The following is a 27,435-nucleotide window of genomic DNA, read 5'->3' on the forward strand; positions in this document are numbered from 1 at the left end:
TGTCAGCAAAGGGAATTACACAGTGAGAAATATCGAGGGTATAATAGACCTGGTTAAAGTGGCTTTTATATCACAGTCACTCAAGATAACTTTCAATAATTAGACGGATGAATTGATCTATTCATATAGGTGAATGGGTATCAAAGTTATCACTAAACCTCAGAACACACTAAGGATAGATCTTCAGGAGGCCAGAAGCACCATTTCTTCCTTTTTTTTTTCTTTTATTGGATATATTCTTTATTTACATTTCTAATGTTATCCCCTTTCTCAGTTTCCCCTCTGGCAAACCCCTATCCCATTCCCACTCCCCCAGCTTCTATGAGGGCATTGAGCCCTCACAGGACCAAGGGACTCTCCTCCATTGATGCCCAACAAGGCCATCCTCTGCTACATATGTAGCTAGAGCCATGGGTCCCTCCATGTGTACTATTTGGTGGTTTAGTCCCTGGGAGTTCTGTGAGGTGGGGGGGAGGGGTTCTGATTAGTTAGTATTGTTGTTCTTCCTAAGGGTTGCAAACCCCTTCAGCTCCTTCAGTCCTTTTTCTAACTCCTCCATTGGGGACCCCAATCCCAGTCCAATGGTTGGCTACGAGCATCGCCTCTGTATTTGTCAGGCTCTGGGAGAGCCTCTCAGGAGACAGCTATATCAAGATCCTGTCAGCATGCACAATAAGCAATATTGTCTGTGTTTGATATCTGTATATGGGAATGGATCCCCAGGTGGGGCAGTCTCTGGATGGCCTTTCCTTCAGTCCCTGCTCCACACTTTGCCTCCATATTTCCTCCTCTGAGGATTTTGTTCCCCCTTCTAGGAAGGACTGAAGCATCCACTTCTTCTTGAGTGTCATGTGGTCTGTGAATTGTATCTTGGGTATTCCCAGCTTGTGGGCTAATATCCACTTATCAGTGAGTGCATATCATGTGTGTTCTTCTCCATGTCTAATAGCGTCCAAGTACTTTGTTCAGTTTCCCAATGTGAGTCATAGTTTAACATCAGGACAATGTTAATGTTGAAGATCTGTAAGCAACAACGGAAGATGTCAAGTTATGCAACATCATGCTGGACCCACATATCGTTAATAATCTTTCCCCATGTGCTTCCATTCCACCAAAACTCCCTCCTACATTGTCCAACTGACTCTTCAATGTGAAGAATGTGTGTGTGTGTGTGTGTGTGTGTGTGTGTGTGTGTGTGTGTGTGTGTGTATGGAGTGAGGATCAAACCTAGGACCATGTGCATATAAAGCAAACAGTCTGCTCTTAAACTACGTCTTCAGCCCTTGATCAGTGTCTGGAACAAAATTGATGCTAGGGGCTAGGGCTAACATTCAGTGGTTGAGGGAACCTAGTGTGCAGGGACCCTGGGGTTCAAGCCCAGAATGGGAGGTCTCAAGTATATATGGTTTTGTTTGAATGGATTTTTGAATCTATTCCTCTGTTGAAAGGTATCTGGGTTCTTTCTAGCTTCTGGCCATCATAAATAAGGCTGCTATGAACATGTGTCTTTGTTGTATGTTGGAGCATCTTTTGCGTATATGACCAGGAGAGGTATAGCTGGGTCCTCAGGTAGTACTATGTCTGAGGTAGGTTTTCTGAGGAACCTCCAGACTGATTTCCAGAGTGGTCGTACCAGTTTGCAGTTCCACCAACAATGGAGGAGTGTTCCTCTTTCTCCATATTCTCGCCAGCATCTGCTGTCACCTGAGTTTTTTATCTTAGCCATTCTGACTGGTGTGAGGTAGAATATCAAGGTTGCTTTGATTTGCATTTCCCCGATGACTAAGGATATTGAAATTTTCTTTAGGTGATTTTTGGTCATTGGGTAATCTTCAGCTGAGAATGTTTTATTTAGCTCTGTACCCCATTTTTAATAGGGTTATTTGGCTCTATGGAGTCTAACTTCTTGAGTTATTTGTATATTTTGGATATTAGACCTCTATCAGATGTAGGATTGGTAAAGATCTTTTCCCAATCTGTTGGTTGCCATTTTGTCCTAATGACAGTGTCTTTTGCTTTACAAAAGTTTTGCAGATTTATGAGGTCCCATTTGTCGATTCTTGATCTTAGAGCATGAGCCATTGGTGTTTTGTTCAGGAAATTTTCCCCAGAGCCCATGTGTTCGAGACTCTTCCCCACTTTTTCTTCTTTAGTTTGAGTGTATCTGGTTTTATGTGGAGGTCCTTGATCCACTTGGACTTAAGCTTTGTACAGGATGATAAGAATAGATCAAGAGATGGCTCAGTCATTAAAGGTGAGGCTCACAACCAAAAATAATAACGTATTCTTGCATTCTAAAATATTATGACAAGGTTCCAAGCACAGGATACTGAAATAAATTATTCAACAGATCTCATGCTTGGTGCCACCTTGATTCCAATACTTCTGAGCAAATAGTAGCAAAAAGAGAACATCCATGGGTCCAGATGTTTGGGAGGTTCTAGTCGCTACTTCTGGTAAAATGCTGCAGGCCTTAGGTCCTGGACTATATATGGGTAGAGACAGCCCTGTGTACCTCACCATTGTGAGCACACACTGCAGCCCAATGAATGTACACTGTTGCTCTTCACAATGGTTGTTTCAGGACACAATTTGCTGAGCATCCTCAATGTATGCCTTCTCCTTCATCTTTAGAAGAGGGTAAGGTGGAGGGGGGAACGATGGCTTTAATGGCGGCAGCAGCCAACAAGAAAAGCAAGAGAGCAAGAGAAGGTATTTCTGCAGGATTGGGTTTTTAAGAAGAAGGGTTGGGGGAGGGGAATCTGTGCTAGGGTGAGTTGGTAGATCCTGATCGGACATATTAGGCAAATAACTGTGATTGGTGTTTTCTTCAGGAATGAGTCAAGTGGCCAATTAAGAGAACAGACCTTGTGACCTAGGTTTCAGAATGCAACATTGTCAGCAAGGGTGACCAAAAGTGGTAAAAAGACAAGCATTTGCCATGTTCAGGCTTGGGTTTGCGAAGCTTGGGCTTGCTAGAGACCCTTCATTTCCACTTTCTGTTTTATTATTGAGTTGTGTGTTAGGCAAGTAAGCGCCTTTTCTCTGGGTGCTTCCTGCTGATACTGGGGACATCATTATTAGGGAACTAAAAAAACTGCAATATAGGTAAATTTGGGAAGGGCAGGCTGGGTCATTCAATGTCCAGGGTCTGTGGTACTGCCTGAGACTAGGGAAGTGTAGTTTGTGAAGCTGGGTCAGGATGCACATTCAGAGGAAACAGCTGCAACTGGGGCTGAAGTTGGTGAAGCAGTCTGTAACTGATTCACAATCTGTTAATGATAGACTAGGGACAAAGGTAGAGTAAAGGGGTCTAGGGAAAAAATACCTTAGTTTGAACATTTGAACTTTTATTCTTGTGGTGGAAGGGGAAGCCCTTGATCCTGCCAAGACTGAACCCCCAGTGAATGTGATTGTTGTGGGGAGGGCAGTAATGGAGGAGGATGGGGAGGGGAACACCCATATAGAAGGGGAGGGGAGGGGTTAGGGGGATGTTGACCGGGAAACCGGGAAAGGGAATAACAATCAAAATGTAAATAAGAAATACTCAAGTTAATAAAGAAAAAAATGTAAACTGCCCACCTAAACAAAATAAAATTGACCTGATCCACCTGGATGGGAATCATCCTACTCCATTGTCTCCATCTTGATTTCTTGCTCCTCCTCCTCCTCTCTCCTTCCTAGACTTTCCCTCCCTACCTCCCACCCCACCCCCTACATACCCTTCCTTCTCATCCAATGATAGGCTTCTTTATGGTGGGCTTGCCTTGCTGCATAATGACATCATCCTACTGATGCTGAGAAGAAGGTATACTCTTTTGTTTTGGGGTGAGATGTTCTCTAGATGTCTGTTAAATCCATTTGGTTCATAACTTCAGTTTCAATGTGTCTCTGTTTAGTTTCCGTTTCCATGATCTGTCCATTGATGACAGTGGGTTGCTGAAGTCTCCCACTACTATTATGTGTGGTACAATGTATCCTTTTAGCTTTCGTAAAGTTTCTTTTATGAATGTGGTTGCCCCTGCATTTGGAGCATAGATGTTCAGACTTGATAGCTCATCTTGGTAGATTTTTCCTTTGATGAGCATGAAGTATCCTGCCTTACCTTTTTTGATAACTTTTGGTTGACAGTTAATTTTATTCAATATTAAAATGGCTACTCCAGCTTGTTTCTTGGGATCATTTGCTTGGAAATTTTTCCCAGCCTTTTACTCTGAGGTAGTGTCTGTCTTGTCACTGAGGTGGCATTTTCTGTATGCAGAAAAGTGCTGTTTACATTGTATTCAACCTGTTAGTCTATGTCTTTTTATTGGGGAATTGAGTCCATTGATGTTAAGAGATACTAAGAAATAGTGATTGTTGTTTCCTGTTGTTTTCATTGTTAAGGTTAGAATTATGTTTGTGTGCCTATCTTCTTTTGGATTTGTTGAAAAATTACTTTCTTGCTTTTTCTAAAGTGTAGTTTCCCTCCTTGTGTGGGAGTTTTTCCATCGACTATCCTCTGTAAATCTCGATTTGTGGAAAGATGTTGTGTAAATTTGGTTTTGTCATGGAATAACTTGATTTTTCCTTCTACGTTAATTGAGAGTTTTGCTGGATACAGTAGCCTGGGCTGGCATTTGTGTTCTGTTAGGGTCTGTATGACATCTGCCCAGGATCTTCTAGCTTTCATAGTCTCTGGTGAGAAATCTGATGTAATTCTGATAGGTCTGCCTTTATATGTTCTGTGACCTTTTTCCCTTACTGCTTTTAATATTCTTTCCTTTTTTTTTTGTTCATTTGGTGTTTTGACTATTATGTGATGGGAGGAATTTCTTTGCTGCTCCAATCTATTTGGAGTTCTGTAGGCTTCTATATTCACTGGCATCTCTTTCTTTAGGTTAGGGAAGTTTTCTTCTATGATTTTGTTGAAGACATTTACTGGTCCTTTAAGCTGTGAATCTTTGCTCTCTTCTATACCTATTAGCCTTAGGTTTGGTCTTCTCATTGTGCCCTGGATTTCCTAGATGTTTTTGGTTAGGAGCTTTTTGTATTTTTGCATTTCTTTGACTCATATGTCAATGATTTCTATGATATCTTTTGCCCCTCTCTTCTATCTCTTGTGTTCTGTTGGCGATGCTTGCATCTGTGAGTCCTGATCTCTTTCCTAGGTTTTCTATCTTCAAGGTTGTCTCTATTTGTGATTTCTTTTTGTTTCTATTTCCTTTTTGAGATCCTGATGATTTTGTTCAATTTCTTCACCTGTTTGTGTTTCCTTTTCAAGGGTTTCTACCTGTTTACCTGTGTTGTCCTGTATTTTTTTAGGGAGTTATCTATGTCCTTCTTAAAGTCCTCTATCACCATCCTGAGATGTGATTTTAAATCTAAATCTTGCTTTTCCTGTGTGTTGGGGTATCCAGGACTTGCTGGCCATCTGGTTATCTCTGGTGTTAGTTGGTCTTGCTGTCTCTGAATGGAGCCTTTCTCTCCTGTGAGCCTGTGATCTTAGGGATGAGAGAACTCTTGCAAGATCAAGTCTCTTCGGGTAGGATTTGGGTATAGAGAGGACTGTGGGACACCCTTAGCATTGGGCACAGATGGAAACTGGAAAGATCCTGTCCCACGCTGCTTCACACTTCCTGTCCCCTGTGAGCTACTAACAGGTCACTCCTTGCGTAGTCATTGGAGCTAAAGTAGGGTCTCAGCTGTAGGCTTAGGAGTGAGAGCACTCCTTGGAGCCCAGCTTTCTATGGGTAGGATTTGAATTTGGATGTCTGTGGGACAGCCTTAGCTCTGGGTGCAGATCCAGATGGAAAGGATCCTGTCCCAGGCTGTTTCGCACTTCCTGTCCCCTGTGAGCACCTGGCAGGTCACTCTTTGGACAGTTATTGGAGTTAAAGTAGGGTCTCAGCTGTGGGCTTAGGAGTGAGAGCACTCCTGGGAGACCAGCTCTCTAAGGGCAGGATTTGGGTACAGAGGGCTGTAGGATAGCCTTAGCTCCAAGGCACAGATGGAGACCAGTAATTTATAATTTTTGTGGCTATTGTTAAGGGTATTATTTCCCTAATTTCATTCTCAGCCCATTTGTTATTTGTATAAAGGAGGGCTACTGATTTTTTGAATGAATTTTGTATCCATTCACTTTGCTAAAGTTGTTTATCAGCTGTAGGAATTCTCTGGTAGAATTATGTATACTATCATGTCATCTACAAATATTGATACCTTGACTTTTTCCTTTCCATGTTTTATCCACTTGATCTCCTTTTGTTGTCTTATTGCTCTAGCTAGAACTTCAAGTACTGTATTGAATAGATATGGTGAGAGTGGACAACCTTGTCTTCTCCATGATTTTAGTGGGATTTCTTCAAATATCTCACCATGTAATTTGATGTTGGTTAGTGGGTTGCTGTATATTGCTTTTATTATGTTTAGGGATGTGACTTGAATCATTGATCTCTCCAAGGTTTTGAACATGAAGGGGTGTTATATTTTGCCTAAGGCTTTTTCAGAATCTAATGAGATGATCATTTGAATTTTTTCTTTGAGTTTATTTACATAGTAGATTACACTGACGGATGATCATATACTGAAACACTCCTGCATTCCTGGTATAAAGCCTGCTTGATCATGGTGAATAATGGTTTGCATGTGTTTTTGCATTTTGTTTGTGAGAATTTTATTGAGTACTTTTGCATCAATTCATAAGTGAATTGGTCCAAAGTACTCTTTATAATTTAGGTCTTCATGTTTGTTTTGGTCTTCAGTGTAACTTAGCTGCCACAGACCACTTAGACGGAGGACACCACAGGAGAAGCAGGGCTCTGGTACTCAGGAAGGCACAGGGTCGGTGCAATGACAGACAGACACAACACACTCAGGGAGGTTTGAATCTGCTGCAATTTTACTGAAATCTGCTTTGTGGTTATATAAAATGCTTGAACAGGAGCTAATTTTTTGACCCCTTGCCAGGGTACACTCAAACAATAACCAAGAAAAAGTTTAACAGTTTACATGAAGTTCAGAACAGAAAGTAAAATAGGAGGTAAATTTTCCTGAGAATCAGACTGATGCCATACAATGGTCAAAAACCTCATTTACCTCAATCTCTAAATATCATCTCTTGGATAACAACAGGACCGCCAGCTGTAAGGAATCTTTCGTCTTTTACTCTCTCTTAGCCAAAATTTATGTAATTGTCTTTTTAAAGATAGGATAGTTCCTTTTGATAATAGGCAAGCACGGGGACATGATCTAGCCAACCGTTCTATAAAATTTAAAGAATAATATAGTACTCTCCATGAGTATTAACCCCGCTATCCCCTTCTTCATCATATGTCCCTGTGTAGGGTAATGGCTCTGCAGTAGTCCTGTATCTACATGTTGTTTTTACCTAAAGGAGGGGCCCACCACCTTCCTCTAATTAAATAATGTTCTCTTCCATGTAACTACTTGATAGGAATTCCTAAATGTTTGGATTTTTTGTAATTGACAGGACTTCCCCTCTAATAGCTAGCACCTTAATTCTTCCTGTTGTAAGTCACTGATCACATCTCTTAGAGTTTCATTCTGATTCTACTTAATTTTTGCTAGTGCTTTCAAAAAAGTCATAGTCCATAAAGACCAAATCAGGTCTCGATGTTCCTGTTAGTAGAGAAAGAAACAAAAGGGCAAATATGTAACTCCTGTTCGTACCTATTTGAATCAACTAGGGAGAAAGTCCAGGAGGAAGTAAGTGGCCAAGTGTCTCCAGAAGACCAAGTTCCAAGGAACACATATCTGTGGCCTGCTGACCATGATTGTTTCATGTCAGACAGACTCCACTGGAGCTGGTGTGGCACTTAGCCTCATAAAATGAATTAGGGAGTGTTTCTTCTGTTTCTGTTTTGTGGAGTAGTTTGAGGAGTATTGGTATTAGCTCTTCTTTGAAACTCTGGTAGAATTCTGCACTAAAACCACCTGGCTCTGGGCTTTTTTGGCGGGGGGATAGGCTGTGGGGGAGGATTTTTAATGTTTAGGTAGTTTACCTGATCTTAATTTAACTTTCATACATGGTATCTGTCCAGAAAATCACCCATTTCACCTGGATTTTCCAGTTTTGTTGAGTATAGGCTTTTGAAATAAGACCTGATGATTTTTTAAATTTCCTCAGTTTTTGTTATGTCTCCCTTTTCATTTCTGATTTTGGTAATTTTGATACTTTCTGAGCCTTTCAGTTAATTTAGCTAAAGGTTTGTATCTTTTTGATTTTCTCAAAGAACCAGCTCTGGGGTTTGTTGATTCTTTGTATTGTACTGGTTGTTTCTAATTGTTTGAGTTCAGCCCTGAGTTTGACTATATCCTGCCCTCTACTCCTCTTGGGTATGTTTGCTTCTTTTGTTCTACAACTTTCAGGTGGGCCTTCTGTTGTTTCTGTTGTTGAAATCCTGCCTTAGTCCCTAATAATCCAATAAAATACAAAAGGTATTTGAATCTCCTTGTATCTGTTAAAGCTTGTTTTATGTTTGATTATATGGTCAATTTTTGAGAAGGTTCCATGGGGTGCTAAGAGACTCCCTGAGCCAAACATATTCAAACTGCCACAAGAAGGTATATTCTTTTGATTTGGGGTAAAATGTTATATGGCTATCTGTTAAATCCATTTTGTTCATAACTTCTGTTTGTTTCATTGTCTCCCTACTTAGTTTCTATTTTGATGATCTATCTGTTGGTGAGAATAGGGTATTGAAATCTTCCACTGTTGTTGTGTGGGGGTTCAACATGTGTTTTGAGTTTTAGTAAAGTTTCTTTTATGAATGTGAGTACCCTTGCATTTGGGACCTAGATGTTCAGAATTTAGACTTCATGTTTGTTGCTGTAAAATTATTTAAAAAATGGCTTTCTTTTACCCCAACTAGATCCAGCACTGCAGTGCCCCAAGATATCTGGTAGACATCTTCATCTCAGTCAGCAAAGCCTCTCACCCGCTTTGCTCCATCCCATATCACACTGCCAAAGGCTTCTCTCTGAGCCTGACAACAATCTCTCTACCCATCCAGTTTCCAAGGTAGGTTACCACCATCTTGTATCTGCCTTCACCTATTTGACATCCTATACATGTTGGTGGATTTTTTTTCCTCTGATGAGTATAAAGTATCCTTCCCCATCTCTTTTAATAACTTTTGTTTGAAAGTCTATTTTATTGGGTGTTAGAGTGGCTACTCCAGCTTCTTTCTTGGTACAGTTTGCTTGGAAATTTTTTTCCAGACCTTCACTCTGAGATAGTGTTTGTCTTTGTTGCAGGGGTGAGGCAAAGAAACTGCTTCATAATCAAAAGTGGAGAATTTTGTCTCAGGAAGGGAGGAGGGAGGCAAAGCAGCTGCTGGTGGTGGCTGTTAGAGTGTTACAGCAAAGATAGGTTGGCAATGTGGCCAGAACAGCAGATGAGCAGCAATAAAGTGTTGGGGAGTTGTTGGAGCTGTGGGAAGCAGAGAGAGAACAGGGGGGCAGGGCACCAGAACGGGGAGGGGGGCTTTGGACAGTTATCCAAGATTTGGCATTTGGTTGAAAAGGGGCTGAGGGAACTTTTGGAAGAGTAACAGTTGGGAGAGGACTTATTAGTTGTCAATCTGAGGTGACATTTCCTGAGGAGGGGGGCATTGAAGAGGTAGCAGAACTGCCTGATAAGGTAGGCCCAGAGCATTGGGCTATCTGTTAATCATGGTGTTTCTACGGAGTTGCTGAGGTAGATTAGATGACTGACAGGAGAACAGAAAGCAAGAGATGGTCTTTAGTGTTACCTGCCCCTAGAAACCTTGCAAGTATAGCTGCTATGTCTGTACATGTAGGTGACAGAGAGCTAAGAGGCCATGTCTACACCCTGGGTTCTGCCCTATGAACATCTTAATAATTAGATTACCATTCCCTGAAAAAATCAAGCCTATCCTGACTACCAGTTTGATGCCTGGGGACTAGAACATAGGGGTAGCCTGACATATCCACCAGTCTGGCACTGAACAGGTCTCAAAGGCTCCTGAGAGCAGGAGCAATCCAGACTAGAATAACACTTCCTGGGACTGAGGGCCCTGGGTAGCAGTGAGCTTGAGACAGATGATCTTCACATAGGCCCACTCTGGTAGGCCAGGTGAGGAGCAAGTCAAAGATGACCACCAGACCAGCGCCATGGGGCCTGGAGAGGGAGCTAGCCTGAGATGACCATAGTTGGGAACCATGCAAGTTTTAAAAGGGTGGTGGGGTACAGACAATGCCAAAAATGACTTTTTTTGATGCCATAATGCACTCCTGAGACCACATCTGAGATGATCTCAGACACTCAGAGACCCTGGGCACCTTTAAAATGAGAAAGGACATGGTGGGAAAATGGAAGAGAAAGAGAAACAGGAGGATGTGGGTACAATGGAGAAAGCCAGAACTGGAGATTCAAGGGTAGTGAGGAACAGCCTGGTGTGAGTACCCAGTGATGCTACCTGGGACCATGGTGGTATTCTAGCTTGTGCTGCCACCAGGGGTCATATCTGGGTCTGTGGCCCTGAAGCAGTATAAGTCTGTTACCACCAAAGCCAGGCAGATGTTCCAGGTCTGGGCTACTATCCAGGGACATGTTGATATCTGAGGACTGTGCAGATTGGCTCCACCCCTCACCTGGGCCTTGTGAGAGAGTTGTCTCTGGAGTCATGATAGCAAGAGAGCTGGCCCCTTCCCTCACCTGCTGCAACACTCAGGAAAGTGAGCCCTGTACTTCACCTGGACAGCACAATAGATCTGGTCCTGGATGTGGAGGTTGCAAGAGAGCTGTCTCTGAGGATGTGAGCAGACCTGACTCTTGTCTTCCATGCAGCACAGGTGAGGGAGAAATGCCCTCCCCTCCCTTGTCCATCACCGTCTATAGCAGATGGAAGAGTGGGTCCCAGGGTCATGAGAGTGAGAGAACTGGCAATGTGCCTCACAGGCTACAACTCTCAGGAGACCAGGCACCTCGTTGGGCAGCAGGATCAAGCTGGTCCTGGTTGCAGGGGCTGCAGGTGGTTCAGGAGCATGAGACTCAGAGAGCCATGGGCTGACCACCTCATTTATCTCTCAGGCCTTCAGCCAGGGCTTTGTACTAGCCTACCACATTAGCTACCCCATCAATAAACTACTGGAGTGCATGAAGGGACCAGTGCTACGGATCAAAAAGTGCAAGGTCTCCATGACATGGGCAACAATGGGCTTTTTAAGCATCTCAGTGAAGTTTAAATATTAATAGAATAGCAGAAGCCAGAGACCTCCTACCAAACCAATGACTCATCTGCAATGAACATTTGCAAGCAAAGAAGCATGGACAGAAGAGTGTACTGTCCTACACATTGTGACACACTACAGATTCCAAAATGAGATTTTTTTCTTTTTGCTTGTCAAGAAGGTTGAAAGGGTTTGGGGTAGGTAGAGGAGGGGAGAATTAGATGAGCAGTATTGGGGTGCATGTTGTGAAATTCACAAAGAACCAATTCAAATGTTAAAAAAATTAAAAAGAATGTGTTTCTGCAGTATTGGGTTTTTAAAGGTAAGAATGGGGAGCCTATATTAAGGTGAGTTGGTAAACTCTGGACATATTCACAAGATAGTACATTTTGATTGGCAGACCTTGGCCTTTTCTTAAGGAATGAGTCAGTGTCCTAATATGGGAATAGACCTTGTCAACTAGTCTTAGAAACATAACGGTTTTTAGGAAGGGAGAAGAAGAACAGGTAAAAGGGAATAAGCTGTTTGCAATATTTGTCACTGTCAAGCCTGCTAATACTCCTTCACTTCTGTAGTGGGTTCATCTGGTCTTGCTATATATTTAAATACCACTTCAGTCTCTGTCCCACAGAAAGGAGTGACACCACGACGTTCTTCTCAAAGCAGTTTATTCAGGAACCTTTCTTTCTGCATGCAAGCAGCAATCTCTCTTTTCTTTTCTTCCTTCTCCCTCCCAGCCCCCAAGCACACCCTTATATCCTCCCTCAACTCCGCCTCCTCAGTCCAGACTGCTTAATCTCAGCTTATAGGTCCACATCACATGGCCTGATCTTGCGTCATGATGTGCCTGTGCGGCTCTCACAATGGACGTAGCTAGTTTCAGGTGTTTGAGGAAGTCAGGTGCTAGTCATGAGACGTAGCTGCAGTCCTGGGTGCCATCTTGGGACTGCTGCCACACCCACACCCCACATCTCCCCCTTCTTTATGTTTTTGGCAGAGAGAATGCCTGTCTTAGGTTGCCCCCTGCAGCAATGCCCCTTACCCGTCACCGGGAGACAAACAGCTTAGGTTTTATCCCTGTCTTAGGTTGGTGACACGCTCAGGGAGTCTTACCCATCATTGACTACTTCTCTAGCATGCCAAGCCACACTTGAGGAGACTGTCCAGTCTCCACCGCTGCAAAAGCCTGTATCATTAAGGCTTGAGTTCTGCACTGACGAAACTGTATACAGCACATGCACCAAAAGGCCAGGACACTAATAAGAATCAGGCATAGGGCAAGTCCAGCAAGTCCAGCCCATTCTTTCAGCCGTGAGGCAACGGTGGCAATCTAATCGGCCAGTCCTCCAGCTAAGGACATGTCCACTCAGGTGGAGTTGATATGGACGATGGATTGTCTCAATTCCCGAACTAGTCCATCAAAGTGTTGAGACCAATTTCCTGTAAGATACTGAGATATATTACGAGATAACTGAGCAGCACAACTGACATTCACAAATGGTATGGAGGTGACACACAGTCCTGAATATTTCCACTCACAACCCAATTGCATTAACACCATCATAATATCCGCTTGTTCCTGGAGCAAATCGACCCTTTGATACAGCAGCAAAATTCCTACTTTCAACTGACTATTAATATTACCCTGAACATCTAAAGCTTCTGCAACACCTGCGGATAAATTACTTACAGCTGCCGCAGTCTGTACTACGGAGGTAAGGGATATGGCCGCAGCAATGGCTGCGGCGGCAGAAACTGCTATAGCAGTAACAATGGCTGCAGTAATGCCAAAAACTCTCCAGATTTCCGGGTGTACGCCATGTCCCTCTGCCCCGCCCGGAGCATATGGAGGTGGATGAGGTGTCCCCGGAGCTGATGGTTCTACCTTTAGTTTCACTTTCTCTAAGCTGTTGGAGATGCTTTCCAGATCGTCTTCCGACATTTCCCCCTCGCTAGAATTTCCTTCAGTCTCTAAATTTTGAGAACGTTCCTCCCTAACCTGATTTAGTGCCTCATTTCCCTTTTGGAGCTCCGCGCTCATCCCCTGTGCAATTTTTCACTAATTTCCACACTGGCAGCACTCCTTTTGGTAAAACCCCCTGCTCCTTGGCAAACCTCAAATCTTTCCCTAATTTCTCCCAACTGGGCATTGTAAGATGTCCTGTCACTGGAAACCATGGAGCAACCTGGTCCACTGCTTTTAAAAAATTCTCTACTATTTCTTTCTTTAGCCCAATTCCTTTCGCTTTTAACAAATCCTTGAGGGCTTGGCGAACTGTCTGAGCTGATGTTGAGTTCCTCATTGTGCTTGGTGCGACTTGTCCCAAAACCGGGAACCTTATAGTCTCAATCCGAGAGCTTTTCTCATCCCACTTACCTGGGAACTTACCCGCTAGCCGCCCTGACCGCGATGGGTTCTGAACGAAGGAGGAGGATCCCCGTACGGGCTACCACTTGTCGCTTCTGTCTCTGTCCCGCAGAAAGGAGCGACACCACAACGTTCTTCTCAAAGCAGTTTATTCAGGAACCTTACAGCATGCAAGCAGGAATCTTTCTTTTCTCTTTTTTCTCCTTCACCCCCAGCCCCCAAGCACACTCCCTTATATCCTCCCTCAACTCCGCCTCGTCAGTCCACTCTACATAGTCTCAGTTCATAGGTCCATGTCACATGGCCTGATCTTGCGTCATGGTGTGCCTGCACAGCTCTCACAATGGACATGGCTAGTTTCAGGTGTGTGAGGAAGTCAGGTGCTAGTCATGAGACTTAGCTGCAGTCCCGGGCACCATCTTGGGACTGCCGCCACACCTGCTCCCCACATTTAAATGCTAAATTCTGTACCCCAAGATATGGTTGCCTCTCCCAGTGAGGAGATCCTCACATACAACAAGTAATGATATGTAACCTTGATCCCCAAGTTAATTTGTCAATAAAAGGCTAAAGCCTATAATTAGGCAATATAGAAATAGGCAGATTTTCAGTTACCTGTCTGGGGGTGGGGGATCACAGGTAGATACAGGGAGATGAGAACAGAGGAAGCCACCATGAGAAGAGATGGACCATGAGCATGTGGCCAGAAGAAACAGCAAGTAACAAGGGACATATGGCTGGGATTTGAGTTAGATTGGTTCCAAAACTTGCCCATTATAAGGCTTACAGCTTAGAAATAAAATACCGGGGTTGTGTGTCTTTTATATGGGCTAACTAGAATTTATAGTTGCTTTTACAGATGACACTCCACCATGGAAATCAAACTGTTGTAAATATTATTTTTGGGGATTTATCCCTCATAGTTCCCAAGTATAAGGCATAAATCATCTATATTTATAATGAGCCTTAAAACCTCAGAGCTGGGCAGATAGCAACCATCATTGCTATTTTGTCTAAACTTATGGCATGAGAATAAATTTAGCATACACTTAAATAAAAAAAATGGAATGGATGGTTTTGGTCATTTTATGAATCATAGATATGTTTCCATTTAATAGGATGGTTACAAATAGTAATGGTCTTAGACAGAGGGGAAATGAAATAGGGAGTTGAAACTCAGGAATTAATATCTTCCCTTTAGTTTTCTCTATCCTTATTTCTTTCTTAGAGAAAAGGAATGGAGTTGTGAAGAAAGAGGGGGATATAGAAATATATAAAATAATAGGATAAGGGTTAAATTATTTAAGCTACTCTAGAACTTATAGCTATTGTTTTTCTAAAATGAGATTATTTTTGATACATAGGTACAGAATTTTGTATATTGATAGGGAAATGAGGTTATTTGGATTCATAATACAGGTTGTTATATTGATGCACATTTAATGTTTTCATTGGTATAAATTCTTGTATATCAATATAAAATTTAAGGCTAATTTTGTTACAGCATAAGGTATGTATGTTTCAACTCTTATATGGAGGTTGGGCCTATGCGACTCTTTTGAAATGCAAGATTTAAATTCAGTCCTCTTAATAAGTGCTATTGGAAACTATTAGGGATAGTTGAGAAATGCAAATTAATGGTCAGACAGTCGAAGTCACGGTTATATCAGATACTACTCTGGACTATCACAGAAATTCTAGGTTGAACAGATAATAAATAGTTAAAAACAAGCAATTATTTGTGTATTCAGATATACTATGAATAGATGGATGGTCATAAAAAAACTCAGACTCATAGAAGATAGGATTTAAATGTTTTGGTTTTTTTTTTTTTTACCAATTTAAGACATTCTAGACACTGAGACATGTCAGCTCTTGACAGCACCAGATTCCACTTCCAAGAAGATGATGAGCATCAAGAAGCTCCATTTGGAGATTTCATTTATTGCAAGCTAGCCATTGGGCAAAGAAAATGACCTAACTTCATCTGCAGAGAGAATGCTGTCTGAAATAGACAACACGGGCATGGAAAGCTGACTGTCAAACCCTTCCAAGACAGGGTAAGCAAGTTCTTCAAAATTCCTGCCTCAAAAATAAATCTGTCAGATATACTGGGCCAGAAGGCTAAAGAGAGATGCTCAAACACTATAAAGAATACTGGGTAGCTGTCCAGGCAGCCAGCTGTCTGTCACTTCTATAATTTTGGAATCTGCTTGTCTGTACCTCCTATCTACTCAGATAATTATTATTCCTTCTCAGATCTCTGATGGAGTTGAAGATCAACTGGTCATAATCTCACCACTAAACTTAAGTTATAAAGGAACTAGAAAAATGTTTTGGGATCTAAGGAGATGTTTTTAGGTTAGAAAATGCAAACTATAAAGATTGAAAGAAAACATAACTGGATGTTCCTTAATCAGTGGAGTTCTGATAAACTATTACCCTAGCCCTAGTAAAGCATTAACTAGCATCATCATAACTAGTTAAGAGCTCAAATTTCAAATTTCTTTTGGTTGTCTTTTAAATATAAACCTGAAGGTAATTGTGTTAAAAACATCTGTGTGTGTGTGTGTGTGTGTGTGTGTGTGTGTGTCTATGTATTCCCCCAGGATGAATGTTTATATTCATTTTGAGGGAGTGTTCCCAAGTTTTTTTAATGATTCTAAAGCATGTGACTATCCCATCTGTTTATCAATACTTTTTAACTGATTTTTCTTCAAAGAGGATTTCAGTACAGATTACAAACAATGGAAATGATAATGTATCTAAAACTTTTGTCTCTTTTTGTCAATACATACTTCATTTAATATTCAAAAAGTCTTAATTTATAGCCACCCAGTATTATAGGTCAAAGAGACTCCAGATAAACACTCTTGCAATTCGGTTGAATAGCCTAAGTTTCCCTGCCTGTAGCTTATTCCAGAGGATGGCCTCTCTCCATCCCTTGATTTTGAAACTTCTTCCACAGCTCCAACTACCAGGACCATAGGTCTGATAGTTTCAAATATACACCACAGCTAATGATATTCTCATAATCTCTTCAACTTCTTCTGTCTACAGTTGATGTCTGCCTCTAGCAGATTTCCAATCAACTAAACAAGGGAAACTATTCAGAAATACCAGCCTTGGCCTCAGTTTTCCAAACTAGCAACCTGGGCTTTCTGAAAGCTGCTGATATAAACCACATGCTTCTGGAAAGCTTTCATAGCAACTTGGGCTTCTGCTTTGGAACAGCATTCCAGATAACTCCAAAGCAGCCTGTACTTCAACACTTCCATACGGTTAAACAGAACCTAAAAAGGAACGTAGATGTCCTCTGTCCCCTTCTGGCCTTTGAGTAACATTTCAGCCTTCCTGGGCCATGACAACCACATCCTAATTTCAGCTGAAAAGCAATTATAAAAGAGAGTTTGTCATCCCTTATTGTTAACAAAGGCTGGAGTGTGAGGTTCAAAAGAAACTAGTTACCCTATACCAAAGAAACTATTTCCCTATCACTGTCAAAAGAAACAAATGTTTGTTTATAGTGTCTGTTAATATACAAGAGCCCATGCTGGCCTTCAGGACCCTCCAATATTACAAATAGATAAATTCAGACATACACAGATACATGCATACATGCATGCATACATACATACATACATACATACATTAACATAATTGTAACATAATAATAACATAATTTAAAAAATCATTAGCCCTACACAAATGTGAATAAATTGTTTGATTCATGTGATCTAGAGCAAGGGGTGAATGTGATAACTTAGACAACAACTTCAAACCCCTCCATTTTTTGCTAGCGTTCATCTTGGCACCAACTAGCCACTTGTCTCTGTACTGCCAGGATGACAAATTCCCAGTAACCCTGACTCAATGATTCTCTTTTTTACAGTCCTTATCCCCCTCCCAGCCCACCCTCTGGCAGTTCCTCATCTCATTCTTCCTCTACCCCCCCATCTCCAAGAGGATATCCTTACCTCAGCCCCCACCCAGCAGGCCTCCCCACTCCCTGGGGCCTCAAGTCTCTCGAGAGTTCGGTGCATCTTCTCTCTCTGAGGCCAGACTAGGCAGTCTTGTGCTGTATATAGCTATTGTATGCTGCCTGGTTGGTGACTCAGTGTCTCAGAAATCTCAGGGGTCCAAGTTAGTTGAGATTGCTGGTCTTCTTGTGGAATCATCCTCCTCCACAACTTCTTCCAGCCTTTTCCTAATTCAACCACAGAGGTGCTACTGGCTTCTGTCCACTTGGATGGGTGTAAGAATCTCCATTTGTCTCATTCAACTGCTTGTTGGGCCTCTGGGAGGGAAATCATGCTAGGCTCCTGCCTTTGTGTTAATTTTACATACAGCCCCTTTGGTGAAGTTGTTTATCAGCTTTAGGAGTCCTCTGGTAGGATTGTTGGAGTTCCAATTGTATATTATCATATCATCCACAAATAATGATACCTTGACATCTTCCTTACCACTTTGTATCCCCTTGATCTCCTTTAGTTGTGTTATTGCTTTTGGTAGACCTTCAAGTACTAAGTTGAACAGATAGAGAGAGAATGTGCAGCCTTGTCTTGTCCCTGATTTTAGTGGGATTGCTTCAAGTTTCTCAACATTTAATTTGATGTTGGCTGTTGTTTGCTAAATATTGCTATTATTATGTTATGTATGTGCCATGGACTCCTGATATTTCCAAGACTTTTACCATTAAAGGATATTGGATTTTGTCAAAGGCTTTTTCAGCATCTAATGAAATATTCGTGTGAATTTTTTCTTTGAATTTGTTTATATAGTAGATTACATTGACAGATTTTTGTATATTGAATCATCCCTGCATCCATGGAGTGAAGCCTACTTAATTGTGCTGAATGATGCTTTTGTTGTGTTCTTGGATTCCGTTTTTTGAGAACTTTATTATTTTTACAACACTATTCATAAGTGAAAGTGGTCTGAAGTTCTCTTTGTTGGGTCTTTGTGTTGTTTAGGTATCAAAGTAAATGTGACTTCATAGTATAAATTAGGCAGTATTCCTTCTGCTTCTATTTTGTGGAATAGTTTGAAGAATGTTGGCATTAATTCTTGTTTTCTTTGTTTCTAGTTGATTAATTTCAGCTCTGATTTTGATCACTTTCTGTCTTCTACTCCTCATCCCTGTGTTTGCTTATTTTTCTTTTCCTAGATCTTTCAGGTGTTCTTTTAAATTGTTGGTATGAGAACTTTCCAATTTCTTCATATAGGCATTTAGTAATGACCTTTCCTCTTAGCAATGTTTTCATTGTGTCTCACAAATTTGGGTATGTTGTGATTTTATTTTCTTTGAATTCTAGAAAGTCTTTAATTTCTTTATTTCTTCCTTAACCCAGAGATCATTAAGTAGAGAGTAATTCAGTTTCCATGAATGTGTAGGCTTTCTGGTGCTTCTGTTGTTGGAATCCAGCTTTAATCCATGGTGGTCTGATAAGATATAAGGTATTATTTCAGTTTCTTGTCTCTCTGGAGGCTTGCTTTGAGACCAGCTATATGGTCAAAATTTTGGAAAAGGCTTCATTAAGTAGTGAGAATATATATTATTTTTTGTTTGGGTGAAATGTGCTGTAGATATCTGTTAAGTTTATTTGATTCCTAGCAAGTTATTTTCATTATTTCTATATTTATTTTTGTCTGGGTGACCTGTCAATTGGTGAGAATAGGGTGTTAAAGTCTCACATTATAAATGTGTGGGGTTTGATATATCATTTAATCTTTAACAGTGTTTCTTTTATGATTGTGGCTGCCCTTGTATTTGGGACATAGATGTTAAGAACTGAGACATAATCTTAGTACAGTTTTCCTTTGATGAGTATGAAGTGTCCTATCCTGTCTCTTTTGATAGATTTTGGTTGAAAGACCATTTTATTAGATACTAGAATGGCTACTCCAGTTTGTTTTGTGTCCATATGCTTGGAAAATTTCTCCAAGCCCTTTACTCTAAGGTATATCTATCTTTATTGCTAAGGTATATTTCTTATATGCATCAAAATGATGAGTCCTCTTTTTGCATCCATTTTGTTAGCCTGTATGCTTTATTGGGGAATTGAATCCATTGATATCAAGAGATATTAATGACAAGTGGCTGTTAATTCCTGTTATTTTGATGTTTTTGGTATCTGTGTGTGTGTGTATAGAAATACCAGGGAAGATCACCCAGAGCTAGTATCACAAGTGATTGTGAGATTCTTGATGTGGGTGATGGAAACCAAACTCAGATCCTGAGCAATGCCAGCACATTCTCATAACTCCTAACTTATCTCTCCATCCCCATAAAATTTTCTTTTGTAATACACACTAAATAATTCAGTAAATCACAACAATTGGAAGATAATTCTAAAAAGTTCTGCAGTTAGATAGTCTGCTTTCTCTTTGCTGCGGTTTTGGGTTTGGCCTACACCCCTTAGCCCATGTGTTAAAATCTCAGTCTTCAGCGAGATGCTTTTGAACAGTGGTGGAAGAATGAAAAGATGAAGCCTGGGGGGAGGTGGAATTTGGGCCCATAATAATAAGCCCTTGGAAGAGACACTAGGTCCTTGGACCCTTCCATATCTTTCTTCTTACTTCCCAGCCAATATGAAGTCAGCAGCTTACTTATGTCCTATGAGTTTCTTCTGCAATGTGCTCTGAGGATACATGAATAAAGTGAACCCTGGGCCAAAAATCTTCTCTAAATATAAAAAGGTAGCCTTTAAATGACATATTACACTATACCCACCCTTTTTTTATATCAGTATTTTACTGTACCTTGGATCTTAACTCAAGGTCTCACATGTATTAGGCGAACATTGTAACCCTGAGGTATGATTCAATTTCCACAAAGGGCCTTTGAAAGGACTAGCTTTCTCAAATACAGGCTTTTAAGAAATAGTTTCGTGACCAGCTTTGAATTGCTAGGAAAAAAAAATAGGTCCAACAATCTTTGCAATGTGAATTTTTTAATAATGTGATCAGGTTTGTCAGTACTGTAAGATAAATGATCAAATGTGTGACATAAGTAAAGAAAAATGGAACTAAAACCAGGAGATGGCACATGAGAGAGAAGTCTAATCTCGGAAGCATCATGACTAAAATAAAAAATAAGGGTTAATAACTTCTAGATATAAACGTATGCAGACAGCTTGTGCATAGAAAGAATAGGTTTTTTTTTCTGATGTGGCACAGCCACAATGCATATTTGTCTCTCTAAATACCCCCCACATCGAAACATAAGTTCAACAGAATGAAATAGTGTTTAAGGACTAGGCTTTAAAGCTACTTGAAGATATCTTAGAAATACATACTTTCCTTGATACAATAGAAAATGCTGTTTGCAAATGAAGGAAGCTTTAATGTTCAATGTGGGGGTCTCTATAGAAATCTATCCTGGGAAAAACTTAAGTCCTACACCAGCCTCATGAAAATGCTACTTTTATCATGAGTGTAAAACTAATTGTTGAGGTTCTTAAAGTTAAGCATTCCTGTTGTTTATCTCATGATTCAAAAGTGAAGTGTTTTGAATTCTAGCATTCTGTTCATGGCCTTACACAAGGCAGTAGAAAAGTCATTACAGCTTCGTTTTCAGTTCTCCATCATTCTTGAACTTAGGATTTCTGTGCACATCTGTGCACTGGCTTTCCTTCTCTGTGAGCTTCATCTCTGCAATTTCCATTTCTGAAGAGTTGATTTTCCCAGGAAGAGAGAACTTCCTTGTAAGTATTACAATAACAAATGCAGGGAGATAGCTTGATCCTCTTAGAGCTGCAGACATCCCAAGGTAAATGCGCCTATTGAAAAGAACTAATCTGTATTAAATCTTAATGTCTTTAGTGAATCGAAATTTGTATATTATTAAAAATCATTTATTCTTTGAAGACAAATGTCAGGTAATTATTTTCCCATGTTCTTTATGTAATCTACTTGGCTGATTTATTCATTTTGTTTGTTGAAATGTAGAAAAGTTTTCACTATAAATATTTAAATATATTTTCTATATTTTCTTCATGTTGGCAATGGCTCATTTCCATTGTCAACTTGACTGAAGTTATGATCATTATTGAAATAAGTATCTGGGTGTGTCTATAAGAATGTTTTCAGAAAGTTGTTTCTGATGATGAATTTCCATCCTGAGTATGAACACCATACTCTAGGCTTCTAGCACTTGGTGACAGAGCACGCAACATGATCAGCCCCATCCCACTCCACCACCATACCTCTCCTGCCGTTATTGCCTGGTCTCTTAAATACTGAACAAATAAAACCCCACATCAAGTTAAGGAAACTTCTTCTTTCTGTTTCGTTTGCTTCAATTTTGATAACACATGTATAAAGCATCACAAGGTCATTTTTCAAGGTTTCTTCTACTCAATAATTGTATGCTGTGTTCCTCTAGTAGATTTTTGTGATATGGAAATCCTGGAATGTCTAAAATGTTTATATTAGTCAGTTTTGTTCTTTAGAACTTCAATTTGTTCATTTTCATGTACAATTTTGCATATAAAGTAATCTATTTTAGATATTTATTACTTTCAACAATATGTATGTGTTGCACCTCTGTTAGTATGTGTTCATAAGCCCTGGATACCCATTACTTGGAGTAACAAGAGTTTTTGTTCTGCCCAATGTGAGATAGGAGAATTGAATTAATGATCACTGCATAGTTGACATTTGACATGTGCTTGTAAGCCCTGAGCCATCTCCTTAGCCCCAGACTCTTGTTGTTTTGTCCAGGTAAGCATGAAGACTGTAAAAGCTTACTGAAATGAGTTAGGTAACTTTCCCTTTCAGTATTTCTTACAATAACTTGTATACTGTTGTAAACATTTGTTGTTTATAAATTTGATAAAACAGTCCCTTAAAGTTTCTGGACTTTATATGTTTAGGAAATAGGTATTCTTGATATATGTACATTTTAAAATAACTATGAAAGTGGTATTTCATGTTCTCCATATATTTATACTATATATACATATAAAATCTGGTGTGACGGATCATTTTGTCAACTTCATACCATATAGAACTTCCTGAGGAAGGAAATTTCAGTGAAGGCCTGTGTAGATTATGTTAGCCTAGGAACATGTTCATGGGATATTATTTTGATTACAGTAATTGAGGTGACAAGACCCAGACTCCAATGGGTGACACCATGACTTTGGCAAGAAATTCTGAACTACATAAGTGTCAGGAACCTTGAAGGAGAAATTAAAACTTAGCAGGTGAACCTCCTGAGATGGGTTCACCTTGGGTTAAAATCTACTATGAATTTGCTCCCCCAAGCAAGGCCCAGGAAATTTCATTTTAGGCACGATCCCTGCTATTAGTATGGTTTTCCTTTTATTATTAAACATATATAACAATCCCTAGGTACTAGCCTACACTTTTGAGCAGATCTCTGTAGAACTATGAAGATGTGCTGTCTTGTAGTGATGCTATATAAACAAATAGCCGATTTCTGAATCTGTAATGATGATCCTATAAGAATTCCTAAAATTATATTAGTAATTATTATGTTCTTTTATAATAGGTTTGCTATTAATGTTCTTTCTGATGTCAAAACTGCATTAAGAACTCTGTCAATTTTCAAGTGCCGGGAGTTAATTAATATTGAGACAGCAAGCAGGCATCTGCACCTTAGAAAGCATATTCCAAGAGGTTATAAAACATTAACCAAAAGGTCATAAAAAAGGAACTAATGATTTACTATAGTTACAAGAACAGAAGATAAAATATTCACTGGGTTTATCTAAATAAAGCTTCACTAATACCTTTGTCACAAGTATTATGGTTTTTAACTTTCCATGAACCTGCAGAGTTGGTGACAGGTGGTGAATGTTTAGTCAGATAATTATTCCTCATGGATATGCATGTAAACATTCTCTGTTGTAAACTCCATGTTCAATTTGTGATTTGAATTTATGTGTAACCTTGTGCTTAACTTTTTACCATGTGTTCCTATAGTCACAAGACATTTAAGTGCTGAAGAAAAAGAATGGAGACAGAACTGAAGAGAAATTTTTAAATAAAAGTGAACTCAAGAATAACTTGGAAAAGAAGGCATTGTGAGTAGGAGCATTGTTACCGTGATGATTTGTATATGCTCAGCCCAGGGAGTGGCACTATTGGAGTAGGTGTGTCACTGTGGATGTGGTCTGAAAGCCAATATTCTGCTAGCAGCCTACAGATGAAGATGTAGAACTATCAGCTCCTCCTGCACTATTACCGCGTGGATGCTGCCATGTTCCTGCCTTGATGATAATGGACTGAACCTCTTAACCTGTAAGCCAGCCACAATTAAATGTTATCCTTATAAGAGCTGCCTTGGTCATAGTGTCTGTTTGCAGCAGTAAAACCCTAAGACAGTTACATCAGAGCAGGAGGAGAGAGCAAGACTAGAAGGAAAATGCAGAGTGGAATAACTTAGAAACTATAAGGCAACTTAAAAGACTAAGAGATGAATATTCAGAATAAAGAGGAAGGAAAGGGAAAAGGAAGCTGCAGAGAGAGCAGAAGCAGCATGTAGGCTTCTCCTTACCATGGGACAGAACAGGTCTTTTCTTAATAGCAAGGCAGGCTCAGTCTTACTAAAGAGAACAAAACTTCCTTCTTACAGACTTGCTTTTAATTCATTTGGCATTAAAAAGGTAGAAGCTTCTTCTTTCACTATGCAATAAAGACTGGAGCTCATTTTCCCTCCAGAATGAGTGAGTTCTTTCTACGCTGGTGCTTGGTCTTTTACTCCATATACATATGTAAGTATGGATGTGTGTGTGTGTGTGTGTGTGTGTGTGTGTGTGTGTGTGTGTAAGTATATAATTGTGAGATCGTGTAAAAGCTGGTCTCAACTGGTTTGAATAGAGATTTAAGAATATGTATGCATGAATCTGTATATAAATTTATATGAGTGTAATCCATGTTTGCTTGTATAAAAGTTTTTTTCTTCTGCTAGTGTGACTCTTCTAGTTTATTAATAGAAGTTTATTGCTCCAAACTTTCCCCTAACCTGACAAGCAAGAGACATCTGGAAAAGAAGGAAAATGCTCTAGCAATTGATCCATTACTTAATCCCCTGCTAAGGTTCTAATGCCAGAGACTGCAGCTTCTAGTCTCAGAGGAACTCAGTCAGGCAGGTCAGCTACTGCAGCAAAGTTACTTAGATGTAAGATAGATAAACGTTTTATTATTATGCAGCAACTCTAAATATCTCCTAAGATCACACCTTACCCCTGCTATTTCTTGTTTCCCTCTGCTGCCTCAAAAGGAACCAAGAAGAAAGAAGACCCACCAGGGCTGGCCCTCAGCACGTAAGAATAGGGAAAATGAACCCAGGGTTTTGTGGTCTGCACCCTGAATCCCAATACTCAGGAGGCAGAGGCAGAGCCAGAGGTAGACATATCTCTGTGAGTTGAAGGTCAGCGTGGTTTATAAAATGAGTTCCAGGACAGCCTGGGTTGTACAGAGAGAAGCCCTGTTTCAAAATACAAAACAAACAAACAAACAAACAAACAAAAGGAATAGAGAAAATGACCACAGCTACTTCTACAGAAGGGAAGAATAGGCATAGTATATAACTGCAGATGCTTAAACCTTCAGATACAACAATGTAGACATATGAGTGAAGCTTTTTTCTAAATGGATAATAGAGTAACAGATATCTTAGTTTATTTTCCTGCCACTGTTATAAGAGATTGACAAAATCAAGGTAAGGAAGAAGAGTTACTTTGCTCACAATTCTGGAATAAAGTCCACCATCCTGTGGATGTCAAGGCCACTAGAACTTTGACACATATAGATACAAAGACAAAAGTAGTCCTGTCCTTTCACAGTTATTGTGAGTATAGCAGGCAGGGAATGGAGTCTCAACCACCCCTAGTCATAAACACACAAGATAAGGCAATAGCTAGTACTTTTCTCTCCCAGAATTTTCTAGTATAATGCTCACCCAGAAACAGAGAAGTAGGTCATATCTAGAGAGGGGCAAAATTACTTTTGGCTGAAAAAGTTTAAGGAACAAGGAGTTTTTGCTACTGTGTAGTCTGTAGCAAACAAGATTTCTCCCTGGGTTAGAGGGCAAGCAAGGTAACAGCCTGGTTTAAGATAAACCTGGCCTGACCCCTGGAGGTAAGGCAGCAGGGAACCCACAGATCTTTGACTAGGGCTTCAGTGACAGCTGCTTGCCTAACACTGAGAATGGTGGGAACCATATAAGTAACTGCTTTTAGTCCAAGCAGCAGCATAAAACTACACGCAACTGGATGCACCCTGATCTCAGAAGGTAAGCTTCCTGGTCTCCCGGTTCTTGAAGGTAATGGCTCCAGTTATCATATCATCCCCCTCAGCAGGCTTGTAGCATAATCACTTTATGAAGCCAACTTGTTTTAATGAGGCTGTTAACCAGTTAGTCCAGTGAGGCCAACTCTGGGTTTCCCAGAGATGTGACCAACAGTGAAATGTAAATACCAGGTCCCTTTTCAAGATAGCCCTTGGCTATAGTATCTGACACATTTTGTTAAACTGCATGGTACTATACAGATTCGAGGTTCTCATTAAGGCAGACTGCAAGCATGAGAGGGCTGTGAACCTTCCTCGAGCTACAATGCCAGAATCCATGCTACCCGAATATGACGGGACTCTGTCATCACCACCTCTGCCAAAGGGAGGCTTCTGCAGAAGGGTGGTAAGAAGTGAGAGATTTTGTTCTCCCCTACAGAACCCTTGTGCTAAGTCTCTGAGTCTCGCTGTCTTGTTTATCTTTAGTCTTCAGCCATGATAGTTCAGCTCAAGATGCAGCTCTCCTCTGCTACTCCAAGGCCACTATGCCGATACCTGCTTGCTCTCTAAAATATTTTGAAGGGTTTTTAGGAAAGCCACTCAGGAGTGTAAGTATCAAGCACTTTAGAAATAATGAGGACATATTAACATATATAAATAAGGAAGTTATACCATATAGCATTCTGAAAATGAAACCATATGTAATCATATCACTCAAGACAATGTTTTATATGAAAGGGGAATGTTATATAAGAATTTTATGCTAGAAAAGCAAGTCTCAAAGTTATATTTACCTGAAGCTATTTATATCATACATCCTGCACGCCCCTGGCGCACCACATTTCTGAGTTCCCCAGTGTAAACAGGTTCTGTCTATCAAAGCTCCAAAGTAAATAGGTGCTGGAATGCCAGCTACAATGAAGAGAAAGAAAAAACAAAATCAAATCAACAACAATAATTAAAACAACAACAAAAACCATCCCACTGGTAGGACAAAAGCAAAAGGAGAGATACACAATTATATTTGGAAGTACTTCCACTTCCCTGTCTTTTTAAAATCAATATAACAAATTATGAATCAAAGGCTCTAAGCTGACCTTTGGAATTATCTGTTAATGTAAAGTTTCTAAATCACAAGTGAAAGCTGTATGTTTTTAGGAAAGATCCTAAAAACACCATTCCTTGAGTTCATAATCGTGATTCTCATATATTTTTTTTAAAATGTATTGGTTTTCTCTACACCCCCAAATAAAACAATTTCCTTCTCATTTATTCTTAAACCTTCCAAAAGATGAAAGGTATAACTAAGTCTAGCTAAGGTCTTTAAAGACAAGGGGAAGCACTTTTCATCTCTGCAGCTGCTTCATTCTCAGACTAATTATAAGTAGCCAGTTCCAAACACAAGGCCTTGTAAACTGAAGTTCAGGTAAAGTGGGCAGAGCACACCCATGTTAATGATACTACAAGGGCATGAAACTTCCTGATTTGGGGATATTGCTGATCCAGAAACAAGTTATATTTACCTTTGTATTGATTAGTCATTGCCCCATCCCTGTGTCTGACCTTAAATCCATATGACTATCACATGAAGCCTTCAGTGATATCTTGAC

General features: G+C 40.2%; 1 protein-coding gene and 1 pseudogene across 8 annotated transcripts in view; one reads left to right on the forward strand and one right to left on the reverse strand.

The window, feature by feature from the left end:
* The first annotated feature begins 9,754 nt into the window (after window positions 1-9,754).
* On the forward strand, window positions 9,755-9,878 carry LOC120102719 (small nucleolar RNA SNORA17; annotated as a pseudogene).
* Window positions 9,879-20,500: 10,622 nt separating this feature from the next.
* Slco1a8 (solute carrier organic anion transporter family, member 1a8) overlaps window positions 20,501-27,435 on the reverse strand; it is a 43,642-nt gene continuing 36,707 nt past the window's right edge. For 6 of the 8 annotated variants that reach the window (XM_087659394.1, XM_087659397.1, XM_087659395.1 and 3 more), the window contains 2 exons: window positions 26,620-26,737; window positions 20,501-21,345 (listed from right to left, as the gene is read on the reverse strand). In XM_087659394.1, coding sequence (XP_087515520.1) covers window positions 21,126-21,345; window positions 26,620-26,737 — 338 coding nt within the window. In that variant the 3' untranslated portion in view covers window positions 20,501-21,125. Of the gene's footprint in view, window positions 21,346-21,824; window positions 21,983-26,619; window positions 26,738-27,435 lie in introns of those variants that run through there. The other 2 variants (NM_030837.2, XM_087659393.1) reach the window with 2 other exon arrangements.

Source organism: Rattus norvegicus, chromosome 4 (genome assembly GCF_021556685.1).
Source record: "Rattus norvegicus strain SHRSP/BbbUtx chromosome 4, alternate assembly SHRSP_T2T, whole genome shotgun sequence".
NCBI classification, from domain to species: Eukaryota; Metazoa; Chordata; class Mammalia; order Rodentia; family Muridae; genus Rattus; species Rattus norvegicus.